The 25042-nt window shown below is 50.0% G+C and overlaps 2 protein-coding genes across 4 annotated transcripts in view; both read right to left on the reverse strand.

Annotated features, from left to right (window-relative positions):
- LCK (LCK proto-oncogene, Src family tyrosine kinase) overlaps positions 1 to 18481 on the reverse strand; it is a 32585-nt gene extending 14104 nt beyond the window's left edge. The window contains exon 1 of one of the 3 annotated variants that reach the window (XM_023219344.2): positions 18332 to 18481. The gene's annotated coding sequence lies outside the window, so the exon portion shown is untranslated. The remainder of the gene's footprint in view (positions 1 to 18331) is intronic. The other 2 variants (XM_023219343.2, XM_023219345.3) reach the window with 2 other exon arrangements.
- Positions 18482 to 20720: 2239 nt separating this feature from the next.
- On the reverse strand, positions 20721 to 22647 carry FAM167B (family with sequence similarity 167 member B). Its single transcript, XM_023219784.3, has 2 exons — positions 22188 to 22647; positions 20721 to 21206 (listed from the first exon to the last, which is right to left on the reverse strand). Exons 1-2 carry the CDS (start codon positions 22446 to 22448, stop codon positions 20976 to 20978), a joined length of 492 nt encoding a protein of 163 aa, XP_023075552.2. The 5' UTR covers positions 22449 to 22647; the 3' UTR covers positions 20721 to 20975.
- Positions 22648 to 25042: the final 2395 nt, after the last annotated feature.

Here is a 25042-nt window from a genome sequence, read left to right on the forward strand (position 1 = left end):
CACACACACTCACCCCCCACACACAGGCACCCACCCTCACACACACACATTCACACACACACCCTACACATACTCCCCACACACACAGGCACCCACACCCACACACACACTCATCCACACACCCACACAGTCACACCCGCAAACACACCCACATACACACACACACAGGCACCCACACCCACACACATGACCCCCCCACACACATTCCTCCCTCCCACACACACACATTCCTATACGCACACAGGCACCTCCACATACTCACCCACACCCATGCACACACCGACACACTCACCCCCACATACACTCACACACACGCACAGGCATCCCCTCCATACATACCGCCACACACCCACACTCACACACACACAAACACACCCACACACAGGCACCCCCGCACACACCTCCACACGCAGCCTGTGTTCCGAACTGTTCTTGCCTTTCCCAGACACCCCATGCTATTTTCTTTTCTTTTCTTTTCTTTTTGTTTTTGAGACGGAGTCTCGCTCTGTCTCCCAGGCTCGAGTGCAGTGGCCGGATCTCAGCTCACTGCAAGCTCCGCCTCCGCCATTCTCCTGCCTCAGATTCCCGAGTAGCTGGGACTACAGGCGCCCGCCACCTTGCCCGGGTAGTTTTTTGTATTTTTTAGTAGAGACGGGGTTTCACCGTGTTAGCCAGGATATTCTCAATCTCCTGACCTCGTGATCCGCCCGTCTCGGCTTCCCAAAGTACTGGGATTACAGACTTGAGCCACCGCGCCCGGCCGCTATTTTCTTACTTAATGCCTTTGTACTTGTGGATCCCCCTGCTTTGAAATGTGCTCTCTCTCTCTCTCTCTCTCTGTCTCTCTCTCTCTCTCTCTCGACAGGGTCTCCTTTCCTTGCCCAGGCTGAAGTGCAGTGGTGCAATCCCCTTAGACCTCCTGGGCTCAAGCAGTCTTCCCACCTCAACCTCCCCAGCAGCTAAGACTAAAGGTGCACACCATCATGCCCAGCTGATTATTTTTTTGTAGAGATGAGGTCTCACTATGTTGCCCAGTCTAGTCTCAAACTCCTGGGCTCAAGCAATCCTCCTACATTGGCCTCCCAAAATGCTAGGATTATAGGCATGCACCACTGAACCCAGTCGGCATGCTCTCTTTTGTCCACCTGCTGAATTCTAACTCAACCTTCAAGGCTCAGTTCAAATATTACCTTTTATTTTTTCTGCAACCTCTACCTTCCAGGTTCAAACAATTCTCCTCCCTCAGCCTCCTGATAACTGGGATTACAGGCATGCACCATCATGCTTGGCTAACTTGTATTTTTAGTAGAGGCAGGGTTTCACCATGTTGGCCAGGCTGGTCTCGAACTCCTGGCCTCAAGCAATCCTCTTGCCTCAGCCTCCCAAAGTGCTGGGATTACAGGCACCTAGCCTAAATATCACCTAGTCTGTGAAGACTTCCCAATGGTCTTTGCTTCCCTCTCACCCCAGTCTCTTGCAACATTCTATTCAGACCTCAATAATCAACTTAGGCACAGAGTTCCATGATTACTGATTCACGTGTCAGCCCGGGGTCCCACTGCCTCTCCCATACCTTTGATGAGAGTGGGGGTTCATCAAGAGCAGAAACTGTAGTTTATTTGTCTGAAAGCCTCCAGCACCCAAAATTAGTTAATAAATGTCAACTGGAACGTGGAGTGTTAATGCACAGAGTCTCCCATCTGCAAAGGTCCTAGAAACCAGCAAGCCTAATCTCCAATTTTAGTATTTGTTGATCCATTTTTGAGATAGTGTCTCACTCTTTTGCCCTGACTGCAGTGCAATGACCCAATCCTAACTCACTGGAACCTCAAACTCCTGGGCTCAAGTGATCCTCTAACCTCAGCCTCCTGGGTAGCTGGCACCACTGAGCCCAGGTGATTTTTTGTTTGTTCTAGAGATGGGGGTATTGCTATGTTGCCCGGACTGGTCTCAAACTCCTGGCCTCAAGTGATCCTTCCTCCTTTGTAATCCCAGATCCAAAGTGCTGGGATTACAGGCATGAGCTGCTATACCTGGCTAAACCTCTGATTTTAGATGAGCAAACTGAGGCCCACAGAGGTATGCTTAAAGTCATACAACCTATTTGGAGTAGAGCAAAGCTGGAGTTGCTGGCTGGGCGTGGTGGCTCACATCTGTAATCCCAGCACTTTAGGAGACTGAGGCAGTAGGATCACTCAAGCTCAGAAGTTCCAGACTAGCCTGGGCAACATAGTGAGACCTCATCTCTAGAAAAAAATTAAAAAATTAGCCAGGTGTGGTGGTGCACGCCTGTACTTCCAGCTACTCGGGAGGCTGAGGCAAAAGATCATTTGAGCCCAGGAGCTTAAGAGTGCAATGAGCTATGATTGTGCCACTGCACTCCAGCCTGGATTGGACACGGTGGCTCACACCTGTAATCCCAGCACTTTGAGAGGCCAAGGTGGTCAGGTCACAAGAGATCAAGACTAGCCTGGCCAACATGGTGAAACCCCGTCTCTACTAAAAATACAAAAATTAGCTGGGCGTGGTGGCGTGTTCCTATAATCCCAGCTACTCAAGAGGCTGAGGCAGGAGAATTGCTTGAACCTGGGAGGTGGAGGTTGCAGTGAGCCGAGATCCTGCCACTGCCACTGCACTCTGCACTCCAACTTGGGTGACAGAGACTGTGTCTAAATGAAAAAAGAGAGAGAGAGAGAGAGAGAATTCATGCTGGGTCTAAGTGGAAGCAGGGAGCAGTGGAAGTTTCTCATTAGCAAAACTCAGAAGACTGGCCCCAAAGTTAGAGACCTAAGTTCGAATAGCGGTTTTGATACTTCCTGTGTGACTTTGGGGAAATCATTCCTCCTAAGCCTCACTTTTCCTCTTCTGTCAAATGGGGCTCTTCATCCATTTCTCATAAGCTCCCATAAATATTAGCTTAGTTTAGTGCTTAGAAACCTTTTCACCAGTGCACATTCTGTCCTACCAACTCCTGCTTTGGAAGGTGGAAGAATGGGACTGGATAATTAACCTCCTTTGCTTTAGATTCTTGTTCTTTCTTTTTTCTTTTTTTAAAAGAGTCTCGGCCGGGCATGGTGGCTCATGCCTGTAATCCCAGGACTTTGGGAGGCTGAGGAGGGTGGATCATGAGGTCAGGAGTTCGAGACTAGCCTGGCCAACATGGTGAAACCCCGTCTCTACTAAAAATACAAAAATTAGCTGGGCGTGGTGGCGTGTTCCTATAATCCCAGCTACTCAAGAGGCTGAGGCAGGAGAATTGCTTGAACCAGGGAGGTGGAGGTTGCAGTGAGCCAAAATCGTGCCATTGCACTCCAGCCTAGGTGACAGAGCAAGACACCATCTCAAAAAAAAAAAAAAAAAAAAAAAAAAATAGACAGAATCTTCCTCTGAGCCACTGTGCCTGGCCAAATCTTTGATTAAAATTTAAACTTGAGGCCAGGTGCAGTGACTCACACCTGTAATCCCAGCACTTTGGGAGGCTGAGGAGAGAGGATTGATTGAGCCCAGGAGTTTGAGACCAGCCTGGGCAATGTGGTGTGACCCTTCCTCTATTCAAATTGTTTTTTAACTTGAAAATAAAAAAATTTGCATCTAAATGAGGTGGCTTAGTAGGTAAAAACTTTAAAATCATGAGATCCATGTGGGGAAGAGGGTGTGTAGAACAGGAAATGGTAAAAGACATCTTGTCTTCACAAGAGTTTAGGAAACACTAATACAATTCACCAGCCTCATTTTAAAACTAGGGAAGGCCGGGCGCGGTGGCTCACACCTGTAATCCCAGCACTTATAGGAGGCCGAGGTGGGCGGATTACGAGGTCGTGAGATGAAGACCACCCTGGCTAACGCAGTGAAACCCCGTCTCTACTAAAGAACACAAAAAATTAGCCGAGCGTAGTGGCAAGCGCCTATAGTCCCAGCTACTCGGGAGGCTGAGGCAGGAGAATGACGTGAATCCAGGAGGTGGAGGTTGCAGTGAGCCGAGATTGTGCCACTGCACTCCAGCCTGGGCGACAGAGCAAGACTCTGTCTCAAAAAATTAAAATAAAATAAAAAATAAAACTAGGGAAAAAGAGAGGTTAAGTGATTGTCCCAATAACACACTGAGGGTTCCTGGCAGATGCAAAACTCAAATCAAAACCTTACATCCTTTTTTTTTTTTTTTTTTAGGCGAGGTCTCAGACTGGTCTCTAACTCCTGGGCTAAAGCGCTTCTCCCACCTCAGCCTCCAAGATAGCTGGGATTGCTGGCACATGCCTGGCTTGGCTCCTACATTCTTTATCAAGATCCTCTCCTCTACTTTTCACTCCCTGGGAAGTCTAAGGGTGGAGGGGGAGGGCTGAGAGGTCTAGGAGAATGTGAGACAGAAAGGCAGGTCTGACAGGGTAGGGTCCATTCCCCACCAAAAATTTGACCACTGTGCTGTTAACAAAGGTTTTTCTCCTCAAGACAATCCTTCCTCTACCTGGAATGCATGTTTCTGGTTATGTATTTACCTGACTGGTGAATGCAAGTCTGTGCATATGAAACCATATGCAGTGAGCACTGTGTTTATGGGTGCATGTCTGTGGGTCTGCAGGAGTCTGTGTGTGCAGAGGGATATATAACAGAATGAGACTACGAATAGCAGCAACTGTCCCTATGTAGGCATACATCTGTGGGTGTTATCCCCATCCTTCCGGTCTTCTTCTTCTTTTTTTTTTTGAAACAGTGCCTTGCTCTGTCGCCCAGGCTGGAGTGCAGTGCAGTGGCACTGTCTCAGCTCACTGCAAACTCTGCCTCCTGGGCTCAAGGGATCCTCTTACCTCAGCCTCCTGAGTAGTGGGGACTGCAGGCCCATGCCACCAAGCCTGACTAATTTTTGTAGTTTTTGTAATGATGGGGTTTCACCATGTGGACCAGGCTGGTCTTGAATTCCCGGGCTCAAGTAACCTGCCACTTTGGCCTCCCAAAGTGCTGGGATTACAGGCGTGAGCCACCGTGCCCAGCCTTTTATTTTTACCTTTTTGTAGAGACAAGGTTTCATCATGTTGCCCAGGCTGGTCTCAAACTCATGGGCTCAAGCAGTCCTCCCACCTCAGACTCCAAAAGTGTTCGGATTGCAGGCATGAACCACCATGCCCAGTCCAATTTTTATTTTATTTATTTATTTATTTTGAGACAAAGTCTTGCTCTGTCCCCCAGGCTGGAATGCAGTGGCACAATCATGGCTGACTGCAAACTCCACGTCCTGGATCAAGTAATTCTCCTGTTTCAGCCTCCCAAGTAGCTGAGATTACAGGTGCGCACAACCATGCCCACTAATTTTTATTATTTTTACTAGAGACAGGGTTTCACCATGTTGGCCAGGCTGGTCTCAAACTCCCGACCTCAAGTGACCTGCCCACCTCGGCTTCCCAAAGTGTTGGGATGACAGGCATGAGCTACCAGACCTGGCCGGTAGCCTTTTTATAATCGTCACAAAACGTTCTGTGGACCACGGGCAGCCTGCAGTTTGACTGAGAATATTACATGCCCTAGTCAGAGGCAGCCTCGAATCTATGAAATTCTTACTCCTAACCTTGGATTCCTAAATTGCGAGAAAAGAATGTCCTGTTTCATTCACCCCAGAATCTGCCCTCATTGCTGGTTCTGGGAGCCCTGGGGATTCCTTTCATCTGGTATTTTTTTTTTTTTTTCCTTCTTCCACTTCTTTCTTTCAGACAATGAGAAATTTATATTAAGCTTTAATTTTGATTTTCTTTTTATTGACCTCATTTATTAACCTGGTTAGATCATGTTGGCTACTCAGCAATCTTTGTCAAACTAAGACCAGAAGGAGTCTGGGCGTGGTGACTCACGGCTATAATCCCAGCACTTTGGGAGGCTGAGGCAGTAGGACTCCTTGAGCCCAAGGGTTCGAGAGACCAGCCTGACCAACATGGTGAAAACCCGTCTCTACTAAAAATACAATAATTGGCCAGGCATACTAGGTGCATGCCTGTAATCCCAGCTACTCAGGAGGCTGAGGCAGGAGAATCGCTTGAACCTGGGAGGCAGAGGTTACAGTGAACTGAGATCGCGCCATTGCACTCAAGCCTGGGTGACAGAACTAGACGCCATCAAAAAAAAAAGAGAGAGATTCTCCTGCCACAGCCTCCCAAGTAGCTGGGATTACAGGCACGCACCACCACACTTGGCTAATTTTTGTATTTTTAGTAGAGATGAGGTTTCACCATGTTGGCCAGGCTGGTCTCGAAATCCAGACCTCAAGTGATTCACCTGCCTCGGCTTCCCAACATGCTGAGATCACAGGCGTGAGCCATGGCGCCCGGCCATGCCCAGCTATATAATTAGTGGCCGGCGCCCGGCTACTGGGTGCTGTGGCTCACGCCTGTAACCCCATCACTTTGGGAGGCCAAGGCAGGTGAATCACTTGAGGACTGGATTTTGAGACCAGCCTGGCCAACATGGTGAAACCCTATCTCTACTAAAAATACAAAAATTAGCTGGATGTGGGGTGTGGTGGCACACGACTGTAGTCCCAGCTACTTGGGAGGGTGAGGCAGGAGAATCTCTTTTTTTTTTGATGGCGTCTAGTTCTGTCGCCCAGGCTTGAGTACAAGGGCGTGATCTCGGTTCACTGCAACCTCCGCCTCCCAGGTTCAAGTGATTCTCCTGCCTCAGCCTCCTGAGTAGCTGGGACTGCAGGCATGCACCTACCAGCTAATTTTTATATTTTTAGGAGAGACAGGGTTTCACCATGTTGGTCAGACTGGTCTCAAACTCCTGACCTCGTGATCTGCCCACCTTGGCCTCCAAAGTGCTGAGATTACAGGTGTGAGCCACCATGCCCGGCCTTTTTTTTTTTTTTGAGACAGGGGACAGAGTCTCACGGTGTCAGCCAGGCTGGAGTGCAGTGACACAATCTCGGCTCACTGCAACCTCCAACTCCCAGGTTCAAGTGATTACCCTGCCTCAGCCTCCCAAGTAGCTGGGACTACAGTCGCGTGCCACCACGCCCAGCTAATTTTTGTATTTTTAGTAGAGACAGGGTTTCACTATGTTGGCCAGGCTGGTCTTAAACTCCTGACTTCGTGATCCACCCGTCTTGGCCTCCCAAAGTGCTGGGATTACAGGCTTGAGCCACCATGCCTGGCCAGCAGGAGAATCTCTTGAACTGGGGAGGCAGAGGTTGCAGTGAGTGGAGATCACATCACTGCACTCCAGACTGGTCCACAGAGTGAGACTCTGTCTCAAAAAAAAAAAAAAAAAAAAAAAGCCAAGCATGATGGCATGATGGCATGTACCTGTAGTCCTAGCTTCCCAACGTGCTGAGATTTAGTAGAGGCTGAAGTGGGAGGATTGCTCAGCCCAGGAAGTCAAGGCTGAAGTGAGCCATGATTCTACCACTGCACACCAGTCTGGGCGACAGGGGGACCCTGTCTCAAAAAAAGAAAAAATTAAATTAAATTAAAAATTGTTTAAGTTAATATTTTTTTTCCTACAACTATAGACTCATTGATTTATTGAACATTTTGTCCAAAAGATGTGTCAGCTTCTAGGCTGAGTTTCTTGGGCCAATGCTTTACATCAAGAACAGGCAGGTGGTCAGAAGTAATGGCTCAAGCCAGTAATCACAACATTTTGGAAGGCCAAAGTGGAAGGATCACTTGAGGCCAGGAGTTCAAGACCAGCCTGGGCAAACATGGTGCGACCCCATCTCTACAAAAAATACAAAAATTAACCAGGTGTAGTGGTGCACGCCTATAGTCCTAGCTACTCGGGAGGTTGAGGTAGGAGGATCGCTGGAGCCCAGGAGGTTGAGGTTGCAGTGAGCCAATATCGTACCACAGTACTCTAGCCTGGGGGAACAGCAAGAACCTGTCTCAAACAAAACAAAACAAACAAAGCAACGCAAAATACAGCAGACAAGACTGTACTTCCTTCAGGGGTCATTTCTATAGTTCAGTTTCTCTGAACATGTAGAGCACAAAAAGTAAAAAAGAAAAAAGAACAAGCAGGCTATTCTACTGTTGTACTCTGGACCACCTTGTGGCAAAATCTGTCAGAAATCACTTAAAATGGCCAGGCCTGGAGGCTCACGCTTATAATCCTGGGGCCAAGATGGGAAAATCACTTGAGCTCAGAAGTTCAAGACCAGTCTGGGCAACATAGTGAGACCTTGTCTCTGTAAAAATAAAAATAAAAGGCCGGGTGCGGTGACTCACTCCTATAACCCCAAAACTTTGGGAGGCTGAGGCGGGTGGATCACGAGGTCAAGAGATTGAGACCATTCTGGCCAAAATGGCGAAACCCTGTCTCTACTAAAAATACGAAAAATTAGCTGGACGTGGTGGTGCACGCCTGTAGTCCCAGCTACTCAGGAGGCTGAGGCAGGAGAACTGCTTAAACCCGGGACTGCATTCCAGCCTGGCGACAGAGCGAGACTCCCTCTCAAAAAAATAAAATAAAATAAAGGCTGGGCACGGTGGCTCATGCACTTTGGGAGGCCGAGGCGGGCAGATCACGAGGTGAAGATATCAAGACCATCCTGGCTAACACGGTGAAACCCGTCTCTACTAAAAATACAAAAAATTAGCTGGGCGTGGTGGTGGGCACCTGTAGTCCCTGCTACTCGGGAGGCTGAGGCAGGAGAATGACGTGAACCCGGGAGGCAGCACTTGCAGTGAGCCGAGATCGTGCCACTGCACTCCAGCCTGGGCTACAGAGCGAGACTCTATCTCAAAATAAATAAATAAATAAATAAATAAATAAATAAATAAAAAATAAAATTTTAAAAAATGTATCATTTACAACATTTTCTTGGCCTTTGCCCCTGACCCAGACTTGATTAATGACAAAGCTGCCTATGTTCAATAAAGAGACTTAGCTATTCATGCCCACATAGAACCCTCATCACAATATCAAGCAATATCAAGAATCAGGGCTAGCAGGAATGGTAAATAATTTCTTTATTTTATTTTATTTTATTTTGAGACAGGGTCTTTCCCTCTTGCTGTCTTGCTCTCCTGTGCCACTGGAGTGCAGTGGCACAATCACAGCTCACTGAAGCCTCGACCTCCCGGGCTCAAGTGATCCTCCCACCTCAGCCTCCCGAGTAGCTGAGACTACAGGCATGTGCCACCACGCCCGGCTATTATTATTGTTATTATTATTATTATTATTATTATTATTATTATTATTATTATTTTTGAGATGAAGTCTCACTCCGTCACCCAGGCTGTAGTGCAGTGGCACGATCTCAGCTCACTGCAACCTCTGCCTCCCAGGTTCAAGCAATTCTCCTGCCTCAGCCTCCCAAGGAGCTGGGACTACAGGCGCCCGCCACCATACCTAGCTAATGTTTTTATTTTTAGTAAAGACAGGGTTTCACCATATTGGCCAGGATAGTCTAGAACTCCTGGCCTCAAGTGATCTGCCTGCACTGGCCTCCCAAAGTGCGGGATTACGGGTGTGGCGTGAGCCACCGCACCCAGCCTCCAGCTAATTTTTTTTCTTTTTCTTTTATCACCTGAGAAGCTGTGAATGAGAGGGACTATTTTTGTATTTTTTGAATTTTTGTAGAGACAGGGTTTTGCGGTGTTGCTCAGGTTAGTCTCAAACTCCTGAGCTTAAGCAATCACTGCCTCAGCCCCCTAAAGTGCTGGGATTACAGGCATGGGCTACTGTGCCCCGTCAGTAATTAATTTCTAGTGGGTAGATCAGAGATGTGTCCTGGGCTACCTCCTTTTTCATATTTTTTAAAATATATAATACTTTTTTTTTTTTGAGGTGGTATCTCACTCTGTCGCCCAGACTGGAGTGTAGTGACACAATCACGGCTCACTGCAGCCTTTACCTCCCAAAGCTCAGGTGATCCTCCCACCTCAGCCTCCTGAGTAGTTGGCACGATAGGTGGGCAACACTATGCCTGGATAATTTTTGTATTTTTAGTAGGAACAGGGTCTCATCATGTCACGCAGGCTGGGTTTTGTACGTTTTTTTTTTTTTTTTTTTGAGACGGAGTCTCGCACTGTTGCCCAGGCTGGAGTGCAGTGGCGTGATCTCAGCTCACTGCAACCTCCGCCTCCCAGGTTCAAGTGATTCTCCTGCCTCAGCCTCCCAAGTAGCTGGGATTACAGGCACCTGCCACCACGCCCAGCTAATTTTTTGTATTTTTAGTAGAGATGTGTTTTTTTAGTAGAAACTAATTTTAGTTTCACTATGTTGGCCAGGCTGGTCTCGAACTTCTGATGTTGTGATCCACCTGCCTCTGCCTCCCAAAGTGCTGGGATTACAGGTGTGAGCCACTGGGCCCGGCCTGGTTTGTTGTTGTTGTTGTTGTTGTTTTTGAGATGGAGTCTCGCTCTGTCACCCAGGCTGGAGTGCAGTGGCGCGATCTTGGCTCATTGCAACCTCCACCTCCCGGGTTCACGCCATTCTCCTGCCTCCTGAGTAGCTGGGACTACAGGCACCCACCACCACGCCCGGCTAATTTGTTGTATTTTCGGTAGAGACGGAGTTTCACCGTGTTAGCCAGGATGGTCTCGATCTCCTGACCTCGTGATGCACCCGCCTCGGCCTCCCAAAGTGCTGGGATTACAGGCATGAGCCACCACGCCCCGCCTGTTTTTTTTTTTTTTAAGAGATGGAGTCTCACATCTCACTCTGTCACCCAGGCTGGAGTAGTTCAGCACATGATCGTAGCTCACTGCAGCCTGAAACTTCTGGCCTCAAGCAATCCTCCCATCTCAGCCTCCTGAATAGCTGGGATTACAGGCACGAGCCACTGCACCTGACTTTAATTCCTCTCTCTCTCTCTTTTTTTTTTTTAGAGATGGGATCTCACTCTGTTGCCCAGGCTGGAGTGTGGCGGCATGATCATGGCTCACTGCAGCCTCAACCTCCTGGGCTCAAGTGATCCTCCCACCTCAGCCTCCTGAGTAGCTGGGACCACAGGTACACACCACCAAACCCACTTAATTTTTTTATTTTTTGTAAAGGTGGAGTCTGCCTATGTTCCCCAGGCTGGTCTTGAACTCCTGGGCTCAAGCAGTCCCCTTGCTTTGGCCTCCCAAAATGCTGTGATTATAGGTGCAAGCCAACATGCCTGGCTTAATACCTTTTTTGAATGAACTCTGTAGCTTCTTGACACAGAGAACAACAACAACAAAAGCCTTATTTTATATGCAAACAAAATGTATTTATGTCTTGAACATAGAACTGATTCTGCTAGTCAAGTATCGCTATAAATAAGGGATATAGAGCAATTATTCTAATTGGTATTTTAGTAGAAGTCCCCCAACTAGTAACATGAATGTACCTGATAATCCCTTTTACTGAGTCCCCTCCTTTGGGTACCTCGGTGTGCTTCTTGCACCATGGGAGTTTTATTAGGATGGAGCCTTACTTACAGCTTGGCAATCCACACTGCTTTATGAAAGTTTCTGGGAGTCTGGCAGTTATGGAAGCTCAGTTCACCATGTCCATGCCATGGCAACCCAAGTTCAATTCCGGGTTCTCCCAATCACTTGCTGGCAGAAGGGCACCAGGCGTGGTGGTTCATGCCTATAATCCCAGCACTTTGGGAGGCTGAGGTGGGCAGACAGATACTTGAGCCCAGGAGTTTGAGACCAGCCTGGGCAACATGGCAAAACACCATCGGTACAAAAATAAATACAAAAATTAGCCAGACTTGATGTCCCATGCTTGTGGTCCCAAGCACAAGCCAAGATTGGTTAGCCAAGATTGAGCCACTACCCTCCAGTCTAGGTGACAGAGTGAGACCTTGTCTCAAAAACAAAACAAAAAAAACAAAAAAAAAAAACAAGACTTACTGGCAGAAGGCTGTTGGGCAGGTTGCTAAACCTCTGTACTTCCCTCAGTTCCTTCATCAGCAAAACGATGGCAAAAATAAGACTTGCATCTAAGGCTAGCTGTGGTGAGCATTATACGTGATATATAGATGATCTCATAAAATAAAATTTTTAACATAGTGCTTGCTACATAGACACTGGCCTTAAACATCTTTCAGGCTAAAATGATTGCTCATTTTCATTTTCCTTCATGATTTTTGGCACTTCCACGGGCTACCTTTTCATCTTTGATATATATACCTAAAATGGAAACTTTACTACCATAAATGGAAAACCAGAATCATGAGACATAAATGGAAGTGAAACAACAGCACACACACTAAAAAAAATTAACATTCGTAAATGTTCATCCATTATCCCCTAAAATCACTCACACACCTGAGTGGTGTACAGGTCATATTTTAGGAAATGCTGCACTGCAAGAGAGAACTTTGAGCTTAGGCTGCTGCTTGTGGATTAAAGGAGCTGGTCTATTGACAAAAACGTAATGGGTAAAGTGGGAGGATTGCTTGAGACCATACATAGTGTGAGTGCAGCCTGGGTGAAATAGTGAGACCTTATTTCCACACACACTTTTTTTTTTTAAGATGGAGTTTCGCTCTTGTTGCCCAGGCTGGAGTACAATGGCACGATCTCGGTTCATTGCAACCTCTACGTCCCGGGTTCAAACGATTCTCCTGTCTCAACCTCCCGAGTAGCTGGGATTACAGGCATCTGCCACTACGCCTGGCTAATTTTTCGTATTTTTAGTAGAGACAGGGTTTCACCATATTGGCCAGGCTGGTTTCGAACTCCTGACCTCAGATGATCCACCCGCCTCAGGCTCCCAAAATTTTATTTTACATTTTGGCCCAGCCAAAAATTTATTTTACATTTTACACGTAAAGGATATTATGCCAGGCACGGTGGCTCACACCTGTAATCCCAGCACTTTGGGCAGTCAAGCAGGGGTGGATCACTTGAGGCCAGGAGTTCGAGACCAGCCTGGACAACATGGTGAAACCCCGTTTCTACTAAAAATACAAAAATTAGCCGGGTGTGGTGGCATGTGCCTGTAGTCCCAGCTACTTGGGAAGCTGAGGCAGGAGAATTGCTTGAACCCGGAGGCAGAGGTTGCAGTGAGCTGACATTGCACCACTGTGCTCCAGCCTGGGCGACAGAGCAAGACTCCATCTATAAATAAATAAATAAATGAAATGTATTGTTATTATTATGTTTTAATAGAGACGGGGTGTTGCTATGTTGCCCAGGCTAGTCTTGAATGCCTAGTCTCAAGAGATCTTCCTGCCTCAGCCTCCCAAAGTATTGGGATTACAGGTGTGCCTGGCCAAGAATTATTTTATAATTACCTGGGCATGGTGATACACATCTGTAGTCCTAGGCTACTCAGGAAGCTGAGGTGGGAGAACCACCCAGCTGCGTGAAATTACAGTGCCCCAACCTGGGCAACAGAGTGAGACATTGTCTCTAAAAAAAAAAAATTTAATAGATACCTCCTACGTGCCAGATTCTGACCTAGTGCTGAGGATGCAGAGGTGAGCAGAGAGCGTCCCATGCATTTGGCCCTGCCCTCTGTGACAGAGGTGGGTGTCCCTCTGGTGGGTCACTTCATTTTCACAGGAGGCTGTAAGGCTTGTAGTTAGCTTACTGATCAATAATATCTGAGACTACCAACAACATGGCCGCACGCAACAGCAACACTTGCCAGGAAGTAACGTTTCAAAATCACCGCCCTTAACCATTTACCAAGCTAACGTTTAGTGAAACAGTTAAAAGGATGAGGCAGAGCTCTACATATTGACATGGAAAGACATCCCGCATACCCCACGGCAAGCAAGTTGCAAAACAGAATGCAGAGTATATGCCTATTTGCATTGACATATGTATATAGGGGATTCTTTTAAATAAGCTCTGTGCTAAGCCTTTATTTGCATTATTTCATGTAATTCTCATAATAATCCTATGAAGTGCTATTATTATCCCCATTTTACAGATGCAAAGACTGAGGCCCAAACCAGGTAAAATGATTTGTCTGAGGCCTCATAACAAACAAATGAACAGTGGAGTTGTGAAGTGAGTCCTGGTCTGCCAGCCTGCAGAGACTAGACTCAACCTCCATGTTTTTCAGCAGCCATACATAGGAAAATCTGGAAGGACACACACCAAATTGTTGACGATGGGCATATCCCAGAAGTGGGATTGGAGGAGGCTGCGTTTATTGTATTTCTTTATATGCCTCTGCACTGTTTGAGTTTTAAATCTTATTTATTTTTTTCAATAATTAAATAGAGATGGGGTCTCACTATGTTGCCCGGGTGGGTCTCAAACTCCCGGGCCCGCATGATCCTCCCATCACGGCCCCCCAAAGTGCTAGGATTACAGGTGTGAGCCACTGTGCCTGGCCTGTTTGAGTGTTTTTAAAACAGCAATGTGCTACTTTTGTAATAAGAAAACAAAAACAGCTGGGCGAGGTGGCTCATGCCTGTAATCCCAGCACTTTGGGAGGCTGAGGCAGGCGGATCACCTGAGGTCAGGAGTTTGAGACCAGCCTGACCAACATGGAGAAACTCCATCTTTACTAAAAACACAAAATTAGCCGGGCATGGTGGCCCATGCCTGTAATCCCAGCTACTCAGGAGGCTGAGGCAGGAAAATCACTTGAACCTGGGAGGCAAAGTTGCAGGGAGCCAAGATCGCGCCACTGCACTCCAGCCTGGGCAACAAGAGCGAAACTCCGTCTCAAAAAACAAACAAACAAACAAACAACACCAAAATAAACCTAGCCAGGCGTGGTGGCACACGCCTGTAATCCCAGCTACTAGGAGAGCTGAGGCAGGAGAATCGCTGGAACCTGGGAGGCGGAGGTTGCAGTGAACCAAGATTGTGCCACTGCACTCCAGCCTGGGCAACAGAGTAAGACCTTGTCTCAAAAAAAAAAAAAAAAGAGAGAGAGAAAACAAAAACAACAAAACTACTGCCAAGACATAAACTCTACCATGAGACACAATCATGTGAGTGTCTCTGCACAGCCCACTCTGCCCTCCCATTCCTCTCCTTGTATCAAAAGGCATTAACATAGAATAGGTGACACAGGACAAAAAGGTTTATGACCCAGGAAGTTCGGGCAACACTGGTTTAGACAAAGTGAATCAGGCTTCTTCTCCGGGAGACTTTTGGAGCTTTAACAGGCTAACATTTGTTGTGATGTGATCATGATTATGATAGGCCAGAGCTTGTAGCTGAAGCCATGTTGAGTTGGCCTCAGAGCCCTCTCCTTTCCAGGTACGTAATGCAACTAGTGTCCTTTAGTACAACAGTTGGAAAAGGAGTTCCAGATACGTTATGTATGTATGCATGTATTTTGACACGGAGACTTACTCTTGTCGCCCAGGCTGGAGTGCAATGGTGCAATCAGCTCACTGCAACCTCCGCCTCCCGGGTTCAAGCGATTCTCCTGTCAGCCTCCTGAGTAGCTGGAATTATAGGCATGTGCCACCATGCCTGGCTAATTTTTTGTATTTTTAGCAGAGACAGGGATTTACCATGATGGCCTGGTTTCGAACTCCTGACCTCAGGTGATCCACCCACCTTGGCCTCCAAAAGTGCTGGGATTACAGGCATAAACCACTGCGCCCTGCCGTATTTATTTTTTAGAGATAGACTCTAGCTGTGTCACCCAGGCCAGAGTGCAGTGGAGCGATCATAGCTCACTGCAGCCTCGAACCCCTAGCTCCAGATACTTTAAAATCAACACTGAGGTTGATTGTTAAGAGGCCACATTACTGGATGGTACCTTGGTCCCACCTGCTCCTCACCCCCCACCCCAACCCACCCCACCGATAATTACTTTCACTGAATTGAGCTTGGCCTTGAAGCCATCAGCTCGGGTGTGTGTCTGGAGTTATAGGATATAGTCTGTGTTTTATGTGTAGTCCCTGCCCTGCCTCTGAACACATCTGTACACATACATTTTCCTATGATATGTATGGTGTTTCGGCTCGTGTGTGTGTGTGTCTGTGTGTGGCTGTGTGAGAGACCCTCTTCTAAAGTAGATCCCATGGCCCTGCTCAGAGTCCAGCCTGCTTGAGTTCTCACACCCCTCACACTATACATAGGAAACAGGCTGATTTGCAAAGCCACACCACAAATGTGAGGGAATGGGTGGTTCACTGGCCTGCCAAGCTGCTGAGTGGGCGTAATTTGGGTGTGGACAGCCCTCCTTTTGGTGCATCATTTGCAGGGGAAGGGAGTGCCTCACCTCCCTTAAATACCTACTACGTGCCGGCCAGGTGCAGTGGCTCACGCCTGTAATCCCAGCACTTTGGGAGGCTGAGGTGGGCGGATCACAAGGTCAGGAGATTGAAACCATCCTGGCCAATATGGTGAAACCCCATCTCTACTAAAAACGCAAAAATTAGCTGGGTGTGTTGGTGCACCTGTAATCCTAGCACTCGGGAGGCTGAGGCAGGAGAATCGCTTGAAACCGGGAGGCATTTTTGTTTGAGATGGAGTTTCGATCTGTTGCCTAGGCTGGAGTGCAATTACTTGATCTCTGCTCACTACAACCTGCACCTCCCGGGTTCAAGCGATTCTGCCTCAGCCCCCTGAGTAGCTGGGATTACAGGCACCTGCCATCATGCCTGGCTAATTTTGCATTTTTAGTGAAGACAGGGTTTCACCATGTTGGCCAGCCTGGTCTCAAGCTCCTGGCCTCAAGTGATCTGCCCACCTCAGCCTCCCAAAGTGCTGGGATTACAGGTGTGAGCCACTGCGCCCAGGTTGATTATTGCCTCTTTACAGGTAAGTAAACTGAAGTTCAGAGAGAGATGAAGCCACTTGCTGAAGGACATGGTAGAGCGGAATTGTGACTGGGTCGGCCTGTCTCTGAAATGCATGTTCTCTGCCCCACACCACATCTGTGGGCTCTCTTGCCTTTGGTCTTGCTCTGAGGTCTCTGGCCTCATGGTACCCAAGGAACAGAATCCAGGGATAGTGACCTTGGCTTCACATCCTAGGCACTCTCAAAAATGGGTCTTTCTCCTTCTCAGAACTGTCTTGACTCTGGCAGGAAGCTTTCCAGATCTTAAGAAATGCCTTCTCCCCTCCTCTGAACCAACCCTCAGCCTGTTGTCGGCCCCTGTCCACTTGGCCCTTCTCTCTTTGAGAAGAGCCTCTGTTCCTGGGGCCCAAGAGCAAGGGACCCTGTTTGATTCATCTGTCATAGGGCTGGGTGGAAGGGACTGCTCATGCCTGTCCAGGGTGAATGACCCTCCCTGAGGCGCGGGGAGAGCCACCATGTTCCCCAGCCCCCACAAGAGACTACGGGACTCAGAGCTGTACACAGGAGAAAGGCTGGGACCTGCTGACTAGGCGGAAAGTGTGTGTCAGGAAAAACTCCAACGAAGCAGGGGAAACCTGGAAATCTGGCTGAGTGGGGACTCCCCAAAAAAATTAAGGCTCAGAGTTAAAAAGTGAGGAAGTGAGCAGGTAGCAACTATGCCTCCCCAATCTCTCTCCACCTCCCTGGGGTTTGAAGCAGGAATCAGCAAAACCAACTAGCCCTACACAGGCAGGGCTGAAGCCGGAGGGAGCCAGGGGCGAGGGGAGGACATCCTGCTGTGACGCTTGGCAGGGGCAGGAATGGTGACTTTCCAGATGGGAGTTCAGCGCTTCCTCACCCAGGGCCAACTGCACCCCTGTCTGGGATAAAAATAGTACTTCCTCTTCCTTTCTCCCATCATTCTCTTTCACTTCCAACCTCCCAGACTCAGATCAGATATGTCCATCCACCCTGGAGCTCCATCCCGGATGATGGACACCCCCGCACATATTAGTCCACGCCCATCAGGAGACTCTTCTCTCGATCGCTGAGGATGAAATCACTCCTCGCATGTCCATCTGGATGCCCTGGGTGATCTCTCTCTCTCTCTCTCTCTCTCTCTCTCTCAGGAAATTCTTGTCACTGGGGTCTGTCCCAGAAACCAGAAGGATTCCTGGGTCCTCTGAGTCCAACCTGTCCATCACCCTGCTCCAGGCGGGGTGGTCACAGCCTCGGCCATCACTCTCTCCCGAGGCCCAGCCCTGCCACTGCCTTGCTGAGAAACCATGGGCAGTGAGTGCCTTGTTATCTCTGGGCCTCAGGAGCCTCATCCTCATGGCATGAGGGACTGGATTTGGTGGTTTCTGGAAGCCTTTTTAACACCTGACTGTCCATGTGCCTGGTCTCCAGGAAACATGGTCCCAGTGAGGTGGGGCTGCTGGTGGACAGCACGACAGAGGCAAGCGCCACCAGCTTCGCAGGAAAGAGGCAACCCAGCGACACTGCCTGCCTCCCACCTGACCTTGAGCGAGGATCTTCTCTCCCCAGCCACAAAGGGCTGCTGTGTCCCTAGGGAGCCTGGGCCCACATAACCGCAGCCGTCTGCTATCAGGCCTCTCACCCTAGTACCTGCGCCCCCAGTACCAGCGCTCCTTACCTGCCCAGCCCGGGAGCCCTCTGGTCCCATTCACATGGTCCTCCTGGCCTAAGTTGGCTGCCTGGACAGTCTCAGCTCCCTTCACCGTCGTAGCCACCACCTGTCTCCCCGCGCCCACGTCCCACCCTGACTTCCTGCCTCCTCCTGAGGGCTCCGCAGCCAACCGGGCCCCAGCAGCCCAACCACAACCCTCTAGCACCCCAAGCTTCCTGCCACCATAGACCCCCGCCTCTCAGCCCCTGGGGGTCCCCTACATCTCCAGGCCAGGCCCTACTTCCCCTACTGTCCCGGGATGACACTGAGAGGTTTAAAGTCTGATAGACCCTCCCTTCTGCCCTCCAGGGTGCATCTGGGCAAGAGATTCAAGGGCAGCCTTTGGGCCCAGGGAGCAGGGGGCAAGCAGACACACACTCAGCTTACGGTGAGAGGCAAGCAGCACCGCAGCACCACCGTTGCAGCTGAGAGACCCTTTTGTTTCTGTCTGGCAGCAAAGGGAGCATCATTCAGAGTCAAAGGAGAGGACAATACCCCTGTTAAATAGCTGGTGAGCAGACCACGCATGTTACAGTCAGGTCAGGCCAACAGAACAATTCCCATGTCATCTCGGAGCATGGGACAGTGGCTGGATTATAGTCAAGGGTAAGTGAATGGTAGGCTGCCATCCCTCTTACAGACAGAATGCTGGGAAACAGCCTGTTTCAGGAGGCAGACAAGACAACCTCATGTCTTCAAGAGGGCATCGTAATGGCCCCCGCTGTAGGCAGAGGCCAGGACAACACCCACTAATCATGGTCGGAGAGTAGGGCAACACTTTGAATTCAGGTAGAGGCAAGGTCACAGCCCCTGGCAGAGGTGGAGGGCTTGGCACTATCTCCTGCAACAGGTGGATGACAGAGCAAACAGGGCCGCTCAGGCCCCCAGGTGCAGGCCACAGACAGTCAGGACTTTCTGTTATAAGCAGGAGGCAAGAAGATCCTCACCAGCAGCAGGCAGGCAAAGAATTTCCATTTCCCCTGGGGCCAGGCTGAGGGGGCGCCCATCATTAGCTGAGGGCCAGGTCACCAGTGATATGAGGAACACCAGGTGGCCTCATCAGGTCCAGGAACCCGGCCTTGACCCCCGCAGGAGGAAAGTGCGCATGCGTCACTGCCTGAGTGAGCTGGTGGGGGGAGGGGAACCCACAGAGCATTGTTGGGGTTTGTGAGGTGGAAGCGATGCTGTGTGCACCTCAGCTGTGGAGAGAAGGGGGGCAGGAAATGGGTGGGGGGAAGAGGAAGCCTGAGTTGGAAAGTCAGACAAAGAGGGTAACACAGAAACAAAGGCTGAGAGAGACAAAGTTGAAAAACCTTCACAGTGACACAGAGCCTAGAGTTGGAGCTCCAGGTGCAGGGCCCAGACTCCGTTGCAATGTAAGCCTGAACACTTCACAGTCCATCTCCCGGTCTCAGCACAGAGTAGAAAGACAGCAGCTGGGAGTAATAGTTCACATTCACTGAGTGCTCACTGTGCACTATTTCCCTTAAGGCACATCCACTGCCTGTGGAGTGAGAATCAGCACCTCCATTGTGGAGGTGAGGAAACAGACTCAGGGGTTAAGGGAGCTCCTCAGGGTCTAATAGAAATAAACGGTGGCTCAGGCCTGTAATCCTAGCACTTCGGGAGGCCCAGGCAGGTGGATCACTTGAGGTCAGGAGTTCGAGACCAGCCTGGCCGACATGGCGAAACCCTGTCTCTATTAAAAATACAAAAATTAGCCAGGCATGGTGGCGGGTGCCTATAATCCCAGCTACTCAGGAGGCTGAGGCAGGAGAATCGCTTGAAATCGGAAGGCGGAGGTTGCCGTGAGCCAAGATCGCGCCACTGCACTCCAGCCTGGGTGAAAGAGTGAAATTGCATCTCAAGAAAGGAAAAGAGAAGATAAGATGAGAGAAGAGAAGGGAAGAGAAGAGAAGAGAAGAGAAAGAAGAGAAGGAAAAGAAAGAAGAGAAAAGGAAGAAAAGAAAAGAAAGAAAAGAAAAGAAAATGTAATTAGCCAGGTGTGGTGGTGGCCACCTGTAATCCCAGCTACTTGGGAGGCTGAGGCAGGAGAATCACTTGATCCCGGGAGGCAGAGGTTGCAGTGAGCCGAGATCGCACTACTGCACTCCAGCCTGGGTGACAGAGCGAGACTCCGTCTCAAAGAAGAAGAAGGAGAAGAAGAAATAACAACAAAAAGAAATAAATGGGGTAGCTGGCTTTGAACCTATGTCTCCCAGATTCTGTATTCTTCAGCAGCCCAATTTACCTAAGTCACCTCCCATGGGCCTGTAGTGAACTAGGGTGGTCCCAGTGACAGGCGACATTCAGATAACGGCCTTGGGCCTGAATAAACGACTGCAAGAGACCTTGATGGGAACCAGAGAGGGCGTTTATTGAGGAGTTTGAGGGTGTGAGATCCTCCTCGTCCCCCTCCCAGCTGGGGCAGCAGAGGAAACAGGATGCTGGGGTTTTGCACTCTTGGAATTCAGCTCTCAGAAACCTGAACGTTCCTCCTCCCCCGCCAGGAGCTGGTGCCTCTGGGGCACCCCTCCCTTTCCTCTTCCCAGACAGGCAGGGGAAGCAGCATTGGGAAAGGGGGCGGGGAGTCAGGGGGCACAGGTGTTCCTCAGCAGAGGGTGAAGCGCCGGGCGCTGATGTTCATGCGCGTGAGGCCCAGGTGCCGCAGCAGCGGGGCCAGGGCCAGGCCGGCCCCGGGCTCCAGCTCCAGCTCCAGCTCGGCCTCATCCAGCAGCTCCTGGTGCAGGTGACAGGCTTGATCCATCTTAAACCGGTGGAGCTGGGCCCGCAGCCGCAGCAGCTGCCCTGCCAACTGCCGGTCCTGCGCCTGCATTTCCCGCTGCGGCCGAGAGGGGGCGTGAGCCTGCCGGACAGGCCCTAGGTCGCTCTCCCTTTCTCCCTTCCTGGCAACGCCGGGCCTTTGTACTGGCTGTGTCCTCCCCAGCCCCCTCTCACCTCAGCTTGATCTCTCCCCATCTCCCAATCTGGCTCCACCTGGTGGTTCTCAAACCTAGCTAAGGAGTCTTTGTTTGTTTGTTTATTTGTTGGAGACAGAGTCTCACTCTGTCGCCCAGGATGGAGTGCAGTGGCACTGTCTCAGCTCACTGCAAACTCCCTCCCGGGTTCACGCCATTCTCCTGCCTCAGCCTCCCAAGTAGCTGTGACTACAGGTGCCCGCCACCACGCCCAGCTAATTTTTTGTATTTTCGGTAGAGACGGGGTTTCACCTTGTTAGCCAGGATGGTCTCAATCTCCTGACCTCATCATGATCCGCCCGCCTCGGCCTCCCAAAGTGCTGGGATTACAGGCGTGAGCCACCACGCCCAGCCAGGAGTCATTATTAAACAAATCCAACTGCCTGGACCCCATCCCAGATCAACTAAGCGGAATCTCTGCCTTGGAGCCCAGCTGGGTATCTTTCTATCTGCACATGTTGAGTTGGGAGCCACCTACTGAAACTTCATCTCTTCAGAATCTGCCTGCAGCATGGCCAGTGCCTCCTTTTGTACTTCGCTGTATCTTTGGGCCATAGAAAGTCCCAGAGTAGGGGAAGCTGTGTCTTTCCCTATTTATAATGGTGCCCCACACTTCCCAACGCCAGTGTTCTGTCCCCTAAGCAATAGAAGCACAAGGTCAGTACATTGGATGGAGTCCTTCTTCAGCAAGACTCCCCGAATACAACACTGGACAAGTCCATTCCCAGCTCCTCAGCCCAGGACACCGGAGTTGCCTCCAGTAACTGCCCCATGCCTGTGGTCTTGGGCCCTGAGGAGGACCAGCCCGAGGCCCTGTGCAAAGCTGCCCACCCCACCAGACTCACCAGCTCCTGTCGGAGCCACTCAAGGGCGGAGTCCATTGAGTCGAAACCACAGATGTCCCCAGGTCCCCCTGGTCCAGGTTTGGCTTGGGCCCTGCGCCAGGCCTGGCTCTGGACCTGGGCTGTCCACTCCAGATATGAGGGCCGCCGAGTCTGCAGCTGTAGCTTGGCTGTCAGTGCCTTCACAGAGTTCAGGCTCTCCCCTTCCTCATCCTCCTCGTCCTCTTCACCCACTGCCTGGAATTTCAGTAGCCCCAGGGACATGGCAGGTTTGAGGTGAGTGACAGGGCAGGGCTGCAGCTCTGGAATTAGGGAAAGGCTGGCAATATTGCCCAGGGAGAGGTAGTAGAAGCTGAGGGTGAGAAGAGCGCGCCAGGGAGTGTGCAGTGGTCAATGTTGAAGGTGGGTTGGGGGGCTGAGTGTGCCAAGGTGAGTGAGCAGATGGTTGTGTGAGGCCAAGTATGCAAGGGCTGGAATTTTCCTGGACTGCTAACTTGAGAGCCACGTGATGCCCATCTGGGTGGGGGCCGGAGGAACCCTGCTCCTCTGGCCCTTTGGATGAATTTTATTGTCTTTGCCCAGAAGGAGACACCCAGTTCCCAGAAAGGAAGTTGCTCCAGGATGAGAAAAGCATCATTCATACCAGAGTCTTGGCCCTTCTCCCAAGACCCAAGTTAAGGGAGCTGAGATCCGGGAGGAGGCTGCCTAGCCACCCCTTGTCCTTACTCGTGACACCAGCCCTTCAGGAAAGGACTAGCCTCCAGGGCCCTGGCCTGGGAGTCAGGAGACCTGGGTTCTAGTGCTGGCTCTGCAGAACCTTGGGCAAGTTACTGACCTTCTCAGAGCTCTGTTGGGACAGATGAAGGATTTCAGGCTAATACTCTAAGGAGTCCTCAAGAGCTGCCTGCAGGAGAAGGCAGAGCTGTGGATGGGCTCCTTGCCTTCACTCTCCCTGCCCCTCCCAGAGCTTCAACCAGAGCAGTTCCCTTTTTTAAACTTTGTTTTGAAACATAACGTACACACAGAAGGATGGCTGCAGTGGCTTATGCCTGTAATCCCTGCACTTTGGGAAGCCGAGGTGGGCGGATCAAGAGGTCAGGAGATCGAAACCATCCTGGCTAACACGGTGAAACCCCATCTCTACTAAAAATACAAAAAATTGGCCGAGTGTGGTAGCATGCGTCTGTAGTCCCAGCTACTTGGGAGGCTGAGGCAAGAGAATCGCCTAAACTCGGAAGGCAGAGGTTGCAATGAGCTGAGATCAAGCCATTGCATTCCAGCCTGGGTGACAGAGCAAGATCCTGTCGAGGAGAGGAGAGGAAGGCCAGGAGTGGTGGCTCAAGCCTGTAATCCCAGCACTTTGGGAGGCCGAGGAGGGCGGATCATGAGGTCAGGAGATCGAGACCATCCTGGCTAACATGGTGAAACCCAGTCTCTACTAAAAAAATACAAAAAAAAACTATCTGGGCAAGGTGGTGGGCGCCTGTAGTCCCAGCTACTTGGGAGGCTGAGGCAGGAGAATGGTGTAAACCCGGGAGGCGGAGCTTGCAGTGAGCTGAGATCTGGCCACTGCACTCCAGCCTGGGCGACAGAGCGAGACTCCGTCTCAAAACAAAAAAAAAAAGAAAGAAAGAAGGAAGGAAAGAAAGAGAGAGAAAGAAAGAAAAGAAGCATAACATACACACAGAAAAATTGTACATATCATAAATGCATGGAAACATGGTGGCTCACGCCTGTAATCCCAACATTTTGGGAGGCCGAGGCGGGCAGATCACCTGAGGTCAGGAGTTTAAAACCAGCCTGGCCAACATGATGAAACCCTATCTCTACTAAAAATACAAAATGAGCTGGGCGTGGTGGTGCACGCCTGTAATCCCAGCTACCCAGAAGGGTGAGGCAGGAGAATCAAGGGAGCCCCGGAGGTGGAGGTTGCAGTGAGCCAAGATCACGCCATTGCACTCCAGCCTGGGCAAAAAGAGCAAAACTCCATCTCAAAAAATAAGTAAATAAATAAATAAATAAATGTATGGCTCGATGAATTCTCCCGAAGTGAATACATCCATGTAACCAGCCCCCAGATCAAGCAACAGAGTGTTACCAGCACCCAGGAAGGGCTGTTCGCTTCCCGTGTGCTCCTGGCCTGTCACTAATCTCCAAAGGGTAACACCACTCTCATTCTAACAGCATAGTTTTCTCTGTTTGTATACCTTCTAGTCGTTCACAAACTTTAGTATGCATCAGAATCACCTAGAAAGCTTGTTAAGATTGCTAGGCCCCACCACCCAGAGTTTCAGATTCAGTATGTATGGGGTGGGACCTGGTAATCTGCATTTCTACCAAATTTCCATCCCAGCTGATGCTGCTGGTCTGGAAGTTTACAATTTGTACTTTTTTTTTTTTGTGACCAGGTCTTGCTTTCTTGCCAGGCTAGAGTGCAGTGGCGGGATTATGGCTCACTACAACCTCGAACTCTTTTTTTTTTTTTTTTTTTTTTTTTTGAGATGGAGTCTCGCTCTGTCACCCAGGCTGGAGTGCAGTGGCCGGATCTCAGCTCACTGCAAGCTCCGCCTCCCGGGTTCCCGCTATTCTCCTGCCTCAGCCTCCCGAGTAGCTGGGACTACAGGCGCCCGCCACCTCGCCCGGCTAGATTTTTGTATTTCTTAGTAGAGACGGGGTTTCACAGTGTTAGCCAGGATGCTCGCGATCTCCTGACCTCGTGATCCGCCCGTCTCGGCCTCCCAAAGTGCTGGGATTACAGGCTTGAGCCACCGCGCCTGGCTACAACCTCGAACTCTTGGACTCAGGTGATTATCTTGCTTCACCTCCTCAGTAGCTGGGACTTACAGGGCCAAGACCCC

The sequence above is a fragment of the Piliocolobus tephrosceles genome, chromosome 1 (genome assembly GCF_002776525.5).
Source record: "Piliocolobus tephrosceles isolate RC106 chromosome 1, ASM277652v3, whole genome shotgun sequence".
Lineage (NCBI taxonomy): Eukaryota > Metazoa > Chordata > Mammalia > Primates > Cercopithecidae > Piliocolobus > Piliocolobus tephrosceles.

Excerpts from the sequence above, each read along its gene's own strand:
- FAM167B (XM_023219784.3), bottom strand. The coding sequence starts at position 22,448 with ATGTCCCTGGGGCTACTGAAATTCCAGGCAGTGGGTGAAGAGGACGAG. Across the intron at positions 21,207-22,187 it reads AGTGGCTCCGACAGGAGCTG|CGGGAAATGCAGGCGCAGGA; the intron begins GTGAGTCTGGTG and ends TCTCGGCCGCAG.